Consider the following 17,140-nt stretch of genomic DNA (forward strand, 5'->3'; position numbering starts at 1 on the left):
GAGATTGCGGGCCGCCGTTGTGTCGGGGCTTCCCCAGACGGATGGCTGGTGACCCTCGACCTCCAACTTAATCCTCGTGTGTTGAACCCCCTCACCCGAGAAGATCTCCCTCTGCCTTCCCTCTTGTCCCTCTTCTCCTCTCCGGGTACGGTCCGTGTTCTTCGCGATGTCTCTGATGGCTGGTTGACAGCTTTCGACAAAGGAGGACCTTACATTACGGAAATTTGGCGTGCAAAGAAGGGGTTTCGTGACGAATATATTATGAAGGTAGTCCTGACTTCTGCCCCACCTTCTGGCTTTGCAGCGGTCATCTATGGTTGTAATCTGTTTAAGACTCATCTAGCTTTAGCGAGAGTAGGGGACGCATCATGGACCCCTGTTCAGTTCGACTCAAAACTACAGTCTGTAGAGGATATTTTTTATCACAAAGAGAAGGATAAACTTTTTGTTGTAACCTCATTAGGCTCTGTGTTCTGTTCTGATCTCCACATCAGGGATTGGTCAAGTGAAATCAAAATGTTGAAACTCAAAAGCTTCGCAAGTTGGAGTGATAGAAAACCACTCTTGGGTTGTGTTGGCTTCAACAGGCACATTATCTTCTCTTCCGGTCGACTGCTACAAATATGTAGAAAAGTAGATGCGGAGGAGGAGGAAGAAGAAGAGGAGTTTGTTCATGTCTTCGTTAAGGCACAAACAATGGGTGTTCGGATCACCATGAAACAGCGCGACGACGGAACATCGGGGTGGATTCCGGCTAAAGCGAGTGACTTGGACGATCAAGCAATATTTATTGGCTGCAATCATGTTTTCTCGGTTCCTGCTGCAGGTAGTTCTGGGCTGAGAAAAAACTCAGTTTATTTCACAGGGACGAAGAGATATTGTTCAAATTGGAACCTGCAGGTGCGTGATGCTGCTGTGTTCGACGTGGAGACCGATGCTTTCCAGAGGTTTTTCTCTTTGGATTCGCAGTTTAATTGGCCGCCTCTAGTATGGTTTATGCCCTCTCGGCTTCATTTTGATGTTCTTTCCTAATTAAGGTTTGAAATACGGTTAGTGTGGGATGCCACACAAATTTAGTTGATGTCTTACTTGTTTATCTTTAATTCTTTTTTATGGGTTTTCAAAATTTGAGTAGATTTTATATGTTGCTAACTTAAATATAGAAAAATGTTGCTCTGTTTCTAGTAATTTTTTTTATTGTCGAAAAAAAAAATCCTAGATGTTGAATGCAAAATTGTCTCGGAGTCACACATTATGAATACAGTTTTGTAGGAAAGTGAAAGATATAAAGAGAGATCAATAATGAACAGTAGGAATGTATAGCATTTATTTGTTAAATGATCCACTATTTCATTATTTATAGACGTAGATGATACAGATGTGAGATTATATGTATGCCCTTGTAATGAATATAAGTTTTTTTAAAAATAGTAATATTATGCATTATTTGAAGGTAGAATTAAATAAAAAGAACATAAGAATAATATGAATTATATAGTATGTTTGCATGTGCATGATTGACTATAGGTTTGTAAACGAGCCGAGCCTGAGCGAGCTCAGGCTGAGCTCGTGTTCGGCTTGTTCTAAATTGGCTCGTGTTCGAAATTGGCTCGTGAATAGTGTGTTAATATTTGGCTTGAATAATATTTTTCTGTTCGTATTCGGCCTGAAATATGCTCGTTTGAATATAAAATTGTTATAATAATTATAATTTTCAAAAAATTAATTAATAATTTTATATAAAAATTTTTCAAGATCAAATTTTATACAATTGTTCAGGACATTATCCAGAAAAATTGTTTAGCTAAAAAAATTTTACAAGAGCAAATTGAATATAAAATTTTACACAATACAAATATTAATGTTATTTTGAAAAAAATTATAAAATAAAAGCCAATTTAATGCAATGCAATGGTGGTGTTTCACATTAGCCTCCTTGGACAAAGCTTCTACTCCTTTGTTCAAAAACAAGTTAAGCCAACTTACAACATTAAGTTGAACAACCAGCATATTATTTTTTTAGCATACATAAAACCACACATTATAGTTTGGTGGAATGAGAATAATACATCCATGTAACTGCACTACGCAAGGATGCATGCCGTAAACCACCAAAGTGAAACTGATAAAGTTCAAAAAAAGCTTTGGGAAAAGAAGTGTTGTTGTTTTGTTGTTGTTTTGAAAAAAAAAAAAAAAAAAAAAAGGCAAAGAATTTTTCAAAAGTCATTCATAAAAAAAAATTAGATCTAAAGGCAATAGTCGAATCATAGGACAAATGCTTATACCTGTATGAATCACCACACAAATACACAATAGCTGAACTAAATTTCACAACAAAGCCCTTATATAAGTAACCAATCAAGAATACCGAGCAACGATGCAAGATGATAACACCTCGGTAGCCAAACAAGCAACAAAGCAAGAATTTCGAGTGCAAAAATCCCGAGAAATTGACTATCCAAGGAGAAATAGAAGAAGATATTAGTAGATAAACACTAACGACAAACCCTAAGCTCTTGCTGCCGAAAGCTTTTTGCTATTTCGAGAGGAGAAGGAGATGACTTAGAAGAGGAAGAGAGTTGAAACAAAACTTTCGAGTGCAGACAAACAGAAACGCTAAACCCTAAGATCTCCCCTTCGAAACTCTTTTAACGATTTTGAGAGGAGAAGGAGATGACTCGGAAGAGGAAGAGAGCTGAAACTTTCGAGAACCTAATTTAGGGTTTCTTTAGTTATAAAGTTATATATATTATATTATAAAATTTATGTAAGTAATACTAATATATTATTATTAATAATTTGTTTTATTTTATAATTTATATGATTTAATTTTTTAAAATATAATAATTTTTTAAAATTTGATTAATTATAATTTACAATATTTAATTTTATGAATATTTATTTATTTATTTCTTTTCAAGCCAATTCGAGCCGAACACGAGCGAAAAAATTTTTGTTTGTGTTCGACTCGTTTACATTTCGAGTTTAAAAATTTCTTCGTGTTCGGCTTGTTAGGCTTAACAAACAAGTTGAATAAGAGCTGTTTAACGAGCATAACATGAGTTGTTCGCGAACGACGAGCCAATTTTACAACCTTAATTGACTTTGATAGAGTTCATTCTTTTATGGTACTAGCAGGGGAATGCTAAAGTACTCTACATGTAAATATAAAAGAATATTAATATTGAAGTACATTAATTGGTATATAAGTAATACTAATATATTATTATTAATAAATTGTTTTATTTTATAATTTATATAATTTAATTTTTTAAAATATAATAATTTTTTAAAATTTGATTAATTATAATTTACAATATTTAATTTTATGAATATTTATTTATTTATTTCTTTTCAAGCCAATTCGAGCCGAACACGAGCGAAAAAATTTTTGTTTGTGTTCGACTCGTTTACATTTCGAGTTTAAAAATTTCTTCGTGTTCGGCTTGTTAGGCTTAACAAACAAGTAAACAAGTTAAATAAGAGCTGCTTAACAAACATAACATGAGTTGTTCGCGAATGACGAGCCAAATTTACAGTCTTAATTGACTTTGAGAGAGTTCATTATTTTATAGTACTAGCAGGGGAATGCTAAAGTACTCTCCATGTAAATAGAAAAGAATATTAATATTGAAGTACATTAATTGGTATGTTTTTTATTTTTATTTTCTTTTTCTTTTTTTAGGAGTCGTTAGTTTGTCTCTCGTCGTATAATTTTCTTTTCGAAGTAAATCTCTCTTCTGGATCATATGGATGATTTGGAGAAGAGAGGAATCACAAGATAATGACAAATGATGATGAATACAAACGAGAAAAAGTACATGGAGAACTTATGTAAAGTAAACTTCGCGTGATAGCCCAAAAGTGTACGTCTAAACAAGATCAGATCGAAAATATCTAGAAAACAAATCCACGAAGAAGACTCTACGAAAACAACTCACAACAAGTAATTTAAGTGTGCGTGCATGTTGTGGGGTTAAAAGTAACTCCCAAATGGACGTATTTCTTTGGTTAATTACATCTTAAGGCACACCCAAAAATACTCTTGATTAAAGGAAGCGTACTTTTATTTGAGTGTTGACTAGTAGAGGGTGTCACATGGAATGATTATCTCAAAGGAGCATCTCAAAACTTTCAAAGCTCTCGCTTAGCCATATGATAGAGAGTGAGTCTCTTATATCCTAAATAAGTAGCGACTCATCTGTTATCACTGCCTATGAAATAACAAAGTTGACTCATAGGTTCCTCACTATGCTTTCAAGGCCTAACTAAGCCATAAGGGTAAAGGGTGAATTAGCTTATCCTAAATGGATGGTGGTCTATCCATAATCGAGGCGTACGGGATAACAAAGAAGACATGATCAAACTCCTAATGGGGTAGATATAGTCGAGTTAGGATACCATAAATCCGTTATCACATGCTATTAGGACCCACCAGTCTACCAGGTCGTGAAGGTAGTCGACCTAACACAATCAAAGACTCTCTTGACAGCAATTCATGAATTGCATCGTCTAAGATGACCACCTAAGTAGAAATCTATATTGGGTCAGTCGGGTTAGAGAACCACCGGGACCCCTCCTTGGGACATGTATTATGATGCAGTTGTCAAATAAGTCCTAAATGAGAATGCCTTATTAATTATGACTTGGGTGAAAGCCATGTTATGCAACCCATTTAAAATCTGACCCAAAGACCATGTAGAAAATAAAGTGCAAATTTTGAAATTCCTGAATGTCTTAATCCTAAATTTTAATTAGTCTTAAAATTTGATTAGGAATGTTTAGAAAATTTTTAAATTTTTAAGTTCTAGAGAGCCTAACTGAATCACAAAATTTCCATACAATTCACAAGATAGAAAGACAAAACTAGCAATCACATGCAAGAAGTAGAAAGTAGAGTAAGCCAAATCAGAAAAGTAAGAAAGGTCGGGTATTGCTGGGTCGACAACATATCCTAGAAATGGAAAAGACGGTCAGACACCGCATAAGTACTCACCTGACCCTAATTCTGTTCATAAAAGAGATTTAGAATTAAGGTACGGAATACAAGAAAACTACTCATAATTCCGGTGTAGTCTGTCAGATTGGGAAAAAAGATATTTGATTTAATATAATATGATTTTGGAAAATAATTTTTTAAATTTGAAAATACGAGACTGAACTGATCTCATACAGACGATAGTTTAATAAACGAGCACGACATCACAAGCAATGTATCTACCTCGAAGGATAGATACACTACTTGCTAGTGAGACTCGATTAAATAAACTATAGAATTTATGACATATGTTTGGTCTGCGAACCTTTATGACAAGTTCCCCTATCTAATATGAAAGATTAAATATGATTTATATTATCTGGGTTCTTAAAGCTCCCTATAGAGGCAAACCCCTATAGTGAATTACATCTTAAATGATCGAAGTCACTTAAGAAAACTTTCGATTTAGATAAAAAAATATCATCTCCAAGAATTTCAAAGGACAGAACTTTTCAAATATCAAACAAAGAAGTGTGAAATGAGCAAGATTCAAATTTGAAACATTTATTTATGGAATCAAAAGAAGGAGAAAGTTAGGGGTCGTCACTGATCCTGAGGAGAACTCAATGACTTTCGAAGAGATTCTATAGTTTGGCTTCAATTTTGAGAACGAAATTATTAAGTATTCCATCCTGCTAATTTTATTAGTTAGGGCATACATTTGTGTGAGACAATTTCACAAATAGCCTAGAAGATGTGAGGGTTTAGGTCATGACGAATGACAACCTTGAAATCCTAAAACGAGTTAGAGCTTAAATTGCACAACATGGTTGTGCAAAGGATTGAAGATGAGTCGAGGATTTATGTCGCACTAGGCAGACAACCTCAAAATCTTATGGCTTGTTGATGTTGTAGGTCCTCCTGATATTGTAGATACTCATGCTATTATAAAAGGTTGCCACAAAGTTAACTCCAAGCTCCTCAGTGAAGTTGCAGTCCTAAAGTCTAAGGGTATAAAAGTTGGAATGACAAGTTCAAGTTCAATCATGGGAGGGGGGGATACAGTTGATTAGAGCAACACCGGTTAGGATTCCACGGATCTCTTGTTCTGGTATCATTATTTTCTTTTTATATACTTAGCTTAAACAAATTGTTAAAACCATTTAAACCAGGGAAATCTCATAAGTAATCGTGGGTTACCTCATCCAAGGGACTCCCATAAATTCAAAAGGACATGATATAACAATATTGTTTTTTCAAAGGATTTATGGTTACATTTGAAAGAGTTTAATTTAATTTTGAAAATTGTTAATTAATTTTGAAAAGTTATTTTGTTTTGCAGGCGAAGTAAGCTCCACAACCAAGCATGTACAATAATTTAAAGCAGAAGTAAACTGCGGTAAATGACAGCAATAAAACAAAACTGTAAAAGCGCGCATGTCATCTTCTCGCTGCTCCCACTGAAACATTAGAACTTACACCATACATATATACTTTTGTAGGAAATTTAAACAAGTTGCAAGGGTAGATGAATGTGTAGTTACTAAACCCTAAGTCATAACTTGGTGAGTCTCTAAAGGTTTTAATGGATGATTTTCTGAACAATTTTTTGAATAAATTATAATAAGTTCAATTATCCTTCAAAATATCCAAAAGGTTATAAAAGTTCTAGGGAACAATCTCTAACAACTTTTAAATCCCTTTTGAAGTGTTTCGAGTTTATTTGAACCTATTCTATTGTTTAATTGATCATCCCAAACTTTAAATTCAATTTTAATGTGTTAATACTCCCAATGTTATGTGAACCTGATATTTTAATTATCCTAAGAATATGATACTCAATTAATCAGTTGATATTTTACTTAAAAGTTATTTGAGTATATGCCCCTAGAGGAAGCTGAAGTCATTAAAGATTTTTGTACCCACCACTAAAGTTGGGCTTGTAGTGTTTGGATGTGTTAATTATCAATCGTATTATCTTTTCTAAATCTCATTGAATAAGTTTGAATTAATCCTAGCTCACTACCAAGCCCTTAACTGTTTTATGGGTGAATTTGCAATTATCAAAATTTTATTGTAAGTAGGATATATTCTTATTAATATATCATATTATCATCAATTATGGGCTTAAAATAAGTGAATTATCATTTTCCTAACCAAAGCCCATCACTTTAAAATCAATTAATTTTAATTAACTTTCAAATCCTGATAATTTAGAAAATTACAATTTTACCCTTATTACAAGAAGGTTGCAAATTAGTTTCTACTTTTTCAACCCATTATGTTTCAAACATCCAAAAGAATTCATTAGGATCAAAATTACCAATTTTTCCCTTATAATAATCCTAAATTTTGATTAAGACACCAAAATCTAAAATTACAATTTTACCTCTAAGGCTCTCCACTTCCTAACTCATCAAATATAATTCAAATGACTTTTCAACTTTTAGAGTACCCAATTCATGAGTCAATTAAAATATCAGAGTAGAAAAATGTGATTTTTCAAAATTTAATTTAATTTAAATAATTATTTTAAATTAGAAAATATGATTTTCAATATTAATTTATTTAACTAATCAAAGTAAATTTTTTGTTCATACAAAAATTATTGGAGACTCTTCTAGGTTAGAGGACCACTTGGACAAAATTTTATAATTTTTTCAGATTATATTTTGATTATTATAATTATTTATTGATTTTTAATGATTTAATTAAATAGAAAATAAACTTTAATTACGAAATATTAATTTTTTTTATTTTTATTAAAATTTCTTAAGTTCAAAGAACTAAGAGAAATAAAACTTTCATTTTTGTGAATTTTAAATTTATTTATTATAATTATTTTAATGAAAAATTAGAGAAAATACATTTTTTGTATTTTTCAAGTGATCAGTAAGTAATTAGAAACATTTTGAACCATTTTTTGTATTTTTCAATTTTTTAATTATTTTATATTAAAAAATAAGCTTAAAAATAAAGTATTTACTCAAAAATAATTTTTATTTTTCCTAAGTGCCCCTGATTACAAAGAACTTAAAAAACCACATTTCATAATTTTTCTAATTATATTTAATTTATTATAATTATTTTAATGCCAAAAATGCCATTTTATTTGGAAAATCCATTTTAGAGGTAAAAATTAATCAAATAAATTTTAAAGTTTTACATTGAGTCAAGTCAAAATAAGTATTATTTACAGTGTAGAATTGATTTTGATAATTTTTTAAATACATTAAATTTATTTTAATTTTTATGAATTTTACGGGTTTATTTAACTATAGTAAATTATTCAAATAATAAAATTTAATTTATAATTTTCCAGAAGCCCTCTAACTATAAGAAACCTACCAAAATAAATCCCATAATTTTTTGATTTATATTTTAATTTATATAATTATTTTAAATAAAATAACCATCCAAAATTAGAAATTAGGACTACATGTGTAAATAAGCTTTCTGACTTTCGAAAAATAAAAAAATTCCTCTACTGTCACGAGGAACAAACTCCTAAAATCTGAAGTCATGATGATTATTATACACTTAATTAAAATTAAAACATTACAGATACAATTTAATTAATTAAAAATAAAAGATTAATCAAATACTACTTTTTTTGTTCCACATTAATCTGCTCTATTCACTAAGTAACAAACTATTTTTATTTTATTTTTATGATTCTTTTACACCAAGTTATGAATTTTCTAAGATCTAAAATTAATTTAAATAAAAAATCCTATTTTTTTACTTATCCCAGTCAGCAACCACGCAATCCTCGTACGCATGATGTGAATCATCATGCCTTAAGAATCTCTTAATCCCTTTAAGTGATGTGAGAGGTGGTAGATGAGCTTTATAGCATGAATATTATTTGTATCCATCTCCTTCTCTTTCCTATAAATTCTATGTTCTAAAACAATACTTCGTCACCATAAATTAACATTTCTCTCAATTTAATACTCAATTTATTTTTTTTACATCTTTGCAGAATCATAGTAAAATGTTTGAGGCAACTATCGAGCGATGTACAAAACACAAAAATCTCATCCATAAATTTATTAATGCTTTTTTATTGACATCTTTTATGTTCTCGATCACCATCGAAATCACCCGTGAGTCATGTAGGATAGTGTCATGTTGGTTGTGATCGCCATCGGCTTTAGTAGCTTTTAATCGATTATGATCCGTGCATTCTTTACATATTCATGTCTGATGACGGATCGGGTGGATTACTGTCACCTAGGCTCGTTGATGCACAAAAGTACTTTTTCAAAAGTTGAATCATGTTCATCATCATATTTGAAGAGACATATGATGTCCAAAATGGTTATCCGACGACAATTTTTATGTGTTTTCATACTCATAATATTTCAAGTTTGTATGAATTTTTGTTCCTGAAATAATTTTTTATCAAAGTATTGTTTCACGAAACACACTGCACGAGCACGTTTAAATCACCAAGTTTAAATTAGTCTCAAATCACCAAATTTAAATTAGTCTATTCAAATCTGAATCAAACTTCATTTGTTACGCACCTAGAGATTATAATCATCTTACTTGAATTGAATATTATATAATATAAATATTAATTATAAATAATATTCAAACACAAATTACATCCTCCCTTCAAACTCTTCAAATTAACTAAAATTTAATCAAATTTTAATTAAGTATTTAATTGTTTTAAAATAATTTATTTACTTTTCAAATTAAATCCATAAAATAATTAAAAAAAAACACCTTTTTTTTGCCTCACATTTATTGGGGTTTCTCTAAAAAGGCAGCTCTTTTCCCCCTCAAGCGCAACAACAAACGTAAGGAAGAAAGAAAAGATGATATTTTTTTCACCTCTCTCCCCCTCTCCCTCCCCTCCCCCCTAATCGCCCATCCTTTATTTTTGGTTCCCTCTCAATGTTTCCCTCCCTCTCACAAAAAAAAAAAATGTAAACTTTAGCATAAAAGCCCCTTCTCCCTCCTAACACCTAGTTTTCTTCTTCTATCCTCTCACGAGAGGACAACTAACAGCCCCAGACCTTCATTTCTCGAAGTCATGGCTGGCCATGGTGCCCCAGAAAAAGGCTCCAATGCTTCATGTGGCAAGCCCATCACCCTTTCAAGCTTCTACAATGAGATCATGACAGCTGCAAGTACAGCCATCCGTCACCTTCTGAAGATTCTCGGACTAAAAACTTCAAGCCAAGGTATTTTCCTTTCAATATGAATATATCAGGGTTGCATTATATTGTCACTTTTTTTTTTCTTTGCTATATTGTCCCAATTTAATAGCAATTATAATAATAAGCTTATTTTATCCCACTAAGTGAGGTCGGATAAATAATTTTTTTTTCCATTGTATTCTATTGAATGTCATATTTTCATGTTGTTTTAGAACATGCACAAGTCTTTTTAGATCCATTCTTAGATCTCATTTTATTTTTTTCTCATAAGAAAATAATCAATTTATATTTTATTACATCCAATATTAGAATTGATAATATGCATGTCTTTTTTCTTAAACAAAATATTAGTAATAACAAAATCATAAGCTAAAACAAAATTTAATATGTTTTTCTCGTCTTCATTTATCACTCTAAAATCATAATCACTGTGAATAATTCTTAGATATTCTACTATACTAACATGACCGCTTAAACTCCTTTAATAAAAATTCTTTCTTCAAGAGGTATCATTTGTATTAATTCTTCACGGTCGTTCCAAAAATTTTCTTTTGAACATATATTTAAATCTGCTTGAAGGGCATGAACACTTATATCATTAAAGTTCTTAATATCAACAACAATCTTTAGGGTTATAATTCTATTTATAATTATGTTAACTTTTACAACATTGTCCGTTAAACTTTTATTTATAATTACGCCTACATAATTTTTAGTGTGACTCCTACCTAAATATCCAAGTCAAAAACCTGCGCTATCAATCTTCTTAATCTTATCGCCAACTCATTATATTATTTGAATGCATAAAATATTTATCTTTCTATGAACCATAATGTGTACTAAGTTCATTAATTTAACTGTTAAAGTCTCTATATTCCAATATCTTATTATAATATTAGTTTCATGGATAATTCTTTTTTGCCCGCATACATCTATATTGTGAGAACTTTTATTTATTTAACACTACATGAGGGCATCGATGTAGCCGCTCTTACACAATATTCATTGTATTCAGGTCATACAACATGTCACTTACAAGGGACACCCTAACATTTACACAATGATTTCAATTTATGTTTTGATTATTCCATAAATATTTTACACTTGTTGTTGATTACCTAATGCAACATTTTATTTTTCGCATCTTAAACTTGAGACCCAACAATGACAATGTTCATATTATCCCAATTCAATAGTGTAAAGCTTTTCAAATAAGCATTTGATTTGGATTAGTTTTGCTAAAGTTTTCAATTTTATAAATGGTTGGCCAAGGTGCTCCACAAGAATGCTCTAACGCTTCTTACAGTAAGCCCAACACGCTTTCCCGCTTCTACAACGGGATATTTGCGGCCACAAGTACAACCATTCGTCACCTTATGAGAAGTCTCGAACTAAATACTTCAAGCCAAGGTATTTTACTTTTTATATCAACCTTTATTATGGTTGCGTTGTATTTTCAGTATTTTTTTTGTTTTGTTTTGTTGTTATGAAAATAAATGTGGGAAAATGCTGCATTCGCACAAGAAAATAATTACGTCTAAATTCCAGACACAGTTTTGTGCAAGGACTTCAATAATATGGCATCATTTGTGATGTTGTAGGATCCAATTTCATGAATTCAAAAAGAATGTGAAAAAAACTATCTATTTGCGTCACCCAACAAGAAGATTATTTGTTTCATAAAAAGATGAGTTGTTTTATGATGGTATTTTGGTGATATTCTAGTGGTATTTCGGTAGTATACTAATGACATTCTAGTGATATTTTGGTGGTATTACGGTGGTATACTTGTGATATTCTAATTATATTATGATGATATTTTGGTAGTATTCTAGTGAAATTTGATATTTTTGTGTTATTTTGGTGATATTCTGGTAATATCCTAGTTGTATTCTGGTGGTATTCTAGTGATATTCTTGTCATATTCTGGTGATATTCTGATGGTATTTTTGTGGTATTCTGGTGGTATTATGGTAGTATGTTTGTGGTCTTCTGATTGTGTTATGGTTGTATTTTGATGATATTTTGGTGATATTCTTGTGGTATTCTGGTGATATTCTCGTGGTATTCTTGTGATATTCTTGTTATATTCTAGTATTATACTATCAACATTCCATTAGTATTATGTAATATGCTTTTGGTATATTTGTGGTATTCTATTAGTATACTTGTGATATTTTGATAATATTGTAGTTGTATACTTGTGGTATTTTGCTCCTATACATGTGTTATTCTTGCTGTATATTAGTGATATTCTTGTTGTATTATAGTGTTATTATTTTGGTTTTCTATGATATTATGGTGATATTCTTGTAGTATTCTGATGACATTTTGATTGTATATTAGTGGTATTTTGGGGGTATTATGATGGTAGACTAGTGATTTTCTAGTTGTATTATGGTGATATTTTAGTGGTAATTTATTGGTATTCTGCTGGTATCTTGATATACTAGAAGAATACCACAAGCATATCATCATAATACTATCAGAATATAGTTAGAATACTACTGGCATATCAACATAATACAACCATAATACCACAAGTATTCCAGCAGAATGACATAAGTATACCACCATATTACTACCATAATATCACCCTAGACAACCACACAATCACAAATATACAAGCAAAATACCACAAGTATACAACTATAATACTATCAAATACCAGTATTATAATATCATAATGTCATAAGAATATCACCATAATACCACAAGAATACCAATAAAATACCACCAAAATATAATAATAATACCGCCAAAATATCTCAAGAATACCACCAAAAGACAACCAAAATACTACCATAATACAACTAGAATATCACAAAATATACCACTATAATATCACCGAATATCATTAGAATACCATTAATTTGCTATCAGAATACCACCAAAATACCTAAAAAATATCATCATAATATAATTCATTTTTTCAATGAAATAGGCGAACTTCGGGCCGAGTCACACAAAAAACAAATTCTTTCATTTTTTTAATTCATGAAATCGGGTCCCACTACATTACAAATGATTTTGTATTGTTGGAGTCCGGAAGCGTTATATTTTCTTCATTCGCACACCAATGTGCTAGATTAAAGTGCTAAAAATTGGTACAAAATTTCAGGTCCTATTTTTGTTTTTCATTATATCTTGCTATGAATATATTTTGTCTTAATTCAATACTGCAAAAATTTTCTAATGATTGTTTGATTTGGATTAACTATGCTAATGTTTCTCAATTGATTTAGCTTTTTTTTAAGGTTAGATTTATATTTAATTAACTTGGATTAGTTATGCAATAAACCTCTTCTATAAAATTACATAAAGTTTTTTTTTTTTCCCCATCTTAATATATCCTTAAATTGAATGAAGCATGGATTTAAAAAATATGAAAAAATAAATAAAAATATGCTATATAAATTATTTTTAAAATTATATTATAGTTTATTGCGAGCATTACAAAATATATATATATATATCACTTGAAAAAGTCTTTTTAGGGATGCTTGACAGCACATACTAAACAAATTTAGTCATAGATTTAATGTAAAGTCTAAATCCAGCATGTATGTACCAAAACTTGTCAGCATAAATCTTAAAGTAATCATGCGACTCAGGATAATGGTTAGTCAATCGTGACATCAGGCTATAGGAATATGCTCCTAGTCGATCATCCTAAAGATCAATAGCTCGGTCAGAGTTGACTGACAAACTCTGACGAGCGACTCAATCGACAGATCACGTTTATAATCCCAGACCATCTTAGACTTCACACGAGGGGTGTCCGACCGCTATTTGCATACTGACAAGTTTTTTGCTTCACCAGACCCGATTGCCACTCAGCCGGTTACCTCGACCTTCAAATCGAATTCAAGCGCGTCAACGAGCTACTACCAACATATTTGAATTCAAATTATAATACAAACTTGATGGTAAATCATCATGATTAAATTGTATTAAAGAAGATTTCTCTTATTCCTCTTTTTTTATAAATGTACAAATACAACGAGAAAGACAAAAAAAAAAAAAAAGTTCTTTTAAATTTAACGGTCTGCTACTTACATGCCATAAAAAAAAAGCTCTTTTTAATCTATTACTAATTTTTCTCCCATACTCCACAGGTCCAGATCATAGCCCGACGGGTCCGCCACCTCCGCTGTCGATCAGTCATCCCTCTCCCCCGCCCTGTAACATCACCATCCGCAAACCAGCCAACTGGTCACTCCTCTCTCCTCATCTCCTCATCACCATCGCCGAAAAACTCTTCGTGGCCGACATCATCCGCCTTCCTCTCGTCTGCAAAACCTGGGCCTGGTCACTCGGACTGCCACTCAACGGCTGGCCAAATCCACCTAGCTACCGCGCATCCTTCGTTCCCATCCCACCCTCCATTCCATGGATGCTCCTCCTGAACAAAAACAGCGAGCAAGCAGACTTCATCTCTTTCCTCAAACTCTCCGAAAGCCAGCTTCAACTAATCTCCCCTGTTCCAGAAATGGTTGGCCGCCGTTGCGTCGGCGCTTCGCCGGATGGATGGCTGGTGACCCTCGACCTCGACCTCAATCCCCGAGTCCTGAACCCCCTCACCCGTGAAGAGCTCCCTCTCCCTTCCCTCTTCTCCCTCTTCTCCAATCCCGCCGAAGTCACATTCCTCCATGATAACCCTGATGGCTTCCTGGTAGGATTCTTCACCAAGCACGCGGCCACCGGTGCAGAAAGCTATCACGCCAGAGAATGCTTTCGCGACGCATATTTCTTAAAGATTGTTCTGACCTCCTCTCCACCTTTCGGCGTAGCAACGGTGTTTTATGGGATCGAATCACTTCAGACCCAACTAGCTTTTGCCAGAGTCGGAGATGTGGCATGGACCCCTGTTCCGGTCTCCAGCGAGCTCTCCAGTAGAATCGAGGATGTGATGTACCGTAAGGAAGATCCGAGACTGTATGCCGTGAACTCATCTGGTTGTTTGATGTTCTTCGATCTGCATATATGTGATTGGCCGAGCGGATTATGGAAATCTCCTGAACCTCTCCCAGTGAAGCCGACAGCCGTGGCGCATATTAAAGGCGACATCTTTGGGATTAACAGGCGAAGTCATCTTGTATTTTTATCTGGTCGTTTTCTGCGGATCTGTAGAAGTGTAAATGCTTATAAGGATTGGGAAGCTGAAATGTTAAGGCTTGGGCTGTCACTGGAAGATGAAGATGGTGAAGATGAAGATGAAGATGAAGATGAGGATGTGGATGTGGATGAGGATGAGGATGAGCCAAATGTCATGTCAAAAACTTGCGATATCAGAATCACAAAGCTTGATCAGATGATAAAAGATGATAAAGGAACCAAGGAACCATGTATGGAGTCTGGGTGGATTCCAGCAAATGCGAGTGATTTGAATGATCAAGCAATATTTGTTGGCTGCAATCATATTTTTTCGGTGCCTGCTGCTGGTAGGTCGGGGCTGAAAAGGAACTCCATTTATTTCACTGAGATGTACAGATATGAGAGCTTGGAATGCAGGGCGAATGTGCGCGATGCTGCTGTGTTTGACGTGGACGCCGGTGGGTTTTATAGGTTCTTCTCTCCGGATTCACGGGTTAATTGGCCGCCTCCTCTTTGGTTTATGCACTATCACCTTCGTTTTGAGCTACTTTCCTAGCATTAAAGCCAGCAAATCTTCCATTGATGGCTATACACCTTGAACTTAGCTGATGATGTAATTAGCTCCCTTCAACTACAAATTCATTTATCTATATTACACTTTTTATATATAAGTCTATGTTCTTAGGGTTGTTAACTATTTTGGTTTCGAGCCACGTTGGAGTCAACTCATTTCTTTTGAAATAGGTTTAAAGTTTTTACAAGTTCGGTTTAATTTATTTTAATTTCATCAATTTTATAATTTTATGTTTGAATTTTGAATTTTGAATTGTAATGATTTTGATTCCATCTCATTTTGATTTTGATTTATTTGTTATAATTATTTTCATTTCTTTTTTTATTTCTCATTTAAGATGAATTCAATAGTGTTTCAAAGTGAACACCTTACCAAATGTGCTCTCTTTAACTCAAATGATGGAAAGAGATTGAAAAGAACCAAAAAAAAAAAAAAAAAAACAAGCTAAAGACCCAAATTCACTTAGGCCAAAGGGTTCACTTAGGCCAAAGGGTAGTTTGAAGGCATTTACAAGCCTATGGGAACTTAACTTAATCTTCAATGACTTAATTTCAATCATTTCAACAAAGTGTCAAGGGTTTAAAATTGGGGCTTAAAATTAAGTACAAGAAAATAAAAGGAGTAAAGATTTGGTTTGAATTTATAATTTGGCATTTGGATAAATCATTTTTCTTCTCAGAAAGTTTCTAAGAAAAACTTAAGGTTAAGTCCTAAGTTCTAGAGAGAGAAAGAGAGCATGATAGACCTATGATAGACCTCATATAAAAAGACCTCATATAAAAATGAGATCAACAAGGAGCTGACAAGAAGGCCCTAGCACTGTGGTGCAAAGGAGTGATGTCATGACGTTTGACTTAATATCTCAAATTAGTGTGCATTTGGCTCATCATATAAGAAAATGAGTATCAGGTTATTTAAACTAAAATAGTGGTATCAATAGCACACTAAAATTAAAACCAACAAACCCAAATAATTTTTGGGTATTTTTATCTTATTTTCATAATATTTCTAAGTTAGCATAGTGAAATCATGTGTTTATGAATATTTTAGGAAAAATAGGTAAAAAAAAAGGTTCTTTCCAAATATATTCTGGATAATTATTTAACATTTGGTAGTTGCGTCATGGAACTTGTCTATGTCATCATAAAAAGTTTGATCTCTTACTAACTAGGGCTAAACTCATGTCAAAACCTTCATTATATATCATTAAGTTGATATCAAAATAATAAAATTAAATATATAAAGTTAGATATGTTTAATATTTGACATTTGGCTTCAATAAACATGTTGCAATCCTTAGTTGATCAAATTAATTAA

At 32.4% G+C, this 17,140-nt stretch overlaps 2 protein-coding genes across 2 annotated transcripts; both read left to right on the forward strand.

Annotated features, from left to right (window-relative positions):
• Positions 1-190: 190 nt before the first annotated feature.
• LOC110038836 lies at positions 191-1,032 on the forward strand (the record flags this gene model as incomplete). Its single annotated transcript, XM_020743749.1, has 1 exon — positions 191-1,032. A coding segment is annotated over one exon (842 nt), but the record flags the coding sequence as incomplete, so codon positions are not given.
• An 8,934-nt stretch (positions 1,033-9,966) lies between these two features.
• LOC110038837 lies at positions 9,967-15,346 on the forward strand (the record flags this gene model as incomplete). Its single annotated transcript, XM_020743750.1, is given in 2 exon segments — positions 9,967-10,176; positions 14,271-15,346. Coding segments are annotated over 2 exon segments (1,227 nt in total), but the record flags the coding sequence as incomplete, so codon positions are not given.
• Between the last annotated feature and the right edge of the window lie 1,794 nt (positions 15,347-17,140).

This window comes from Phalaenopsis equestris, unplaced genomic scaffold, assembly GCF_001263595.1.
Source record: "Phalaenopsis equestris unplaced genomic scaffold, ASM126359v1 Scaffold234079, whole genome shotgun sequence".
Taxonomy (NCBI): domain Eukaryota; kingdom Viridiplantae; phylum Streptophyta; class Magnoliopsida; order Asparagales; family Orchidaceae; genus Phalaenopsis; species Phalaenopsis equestris.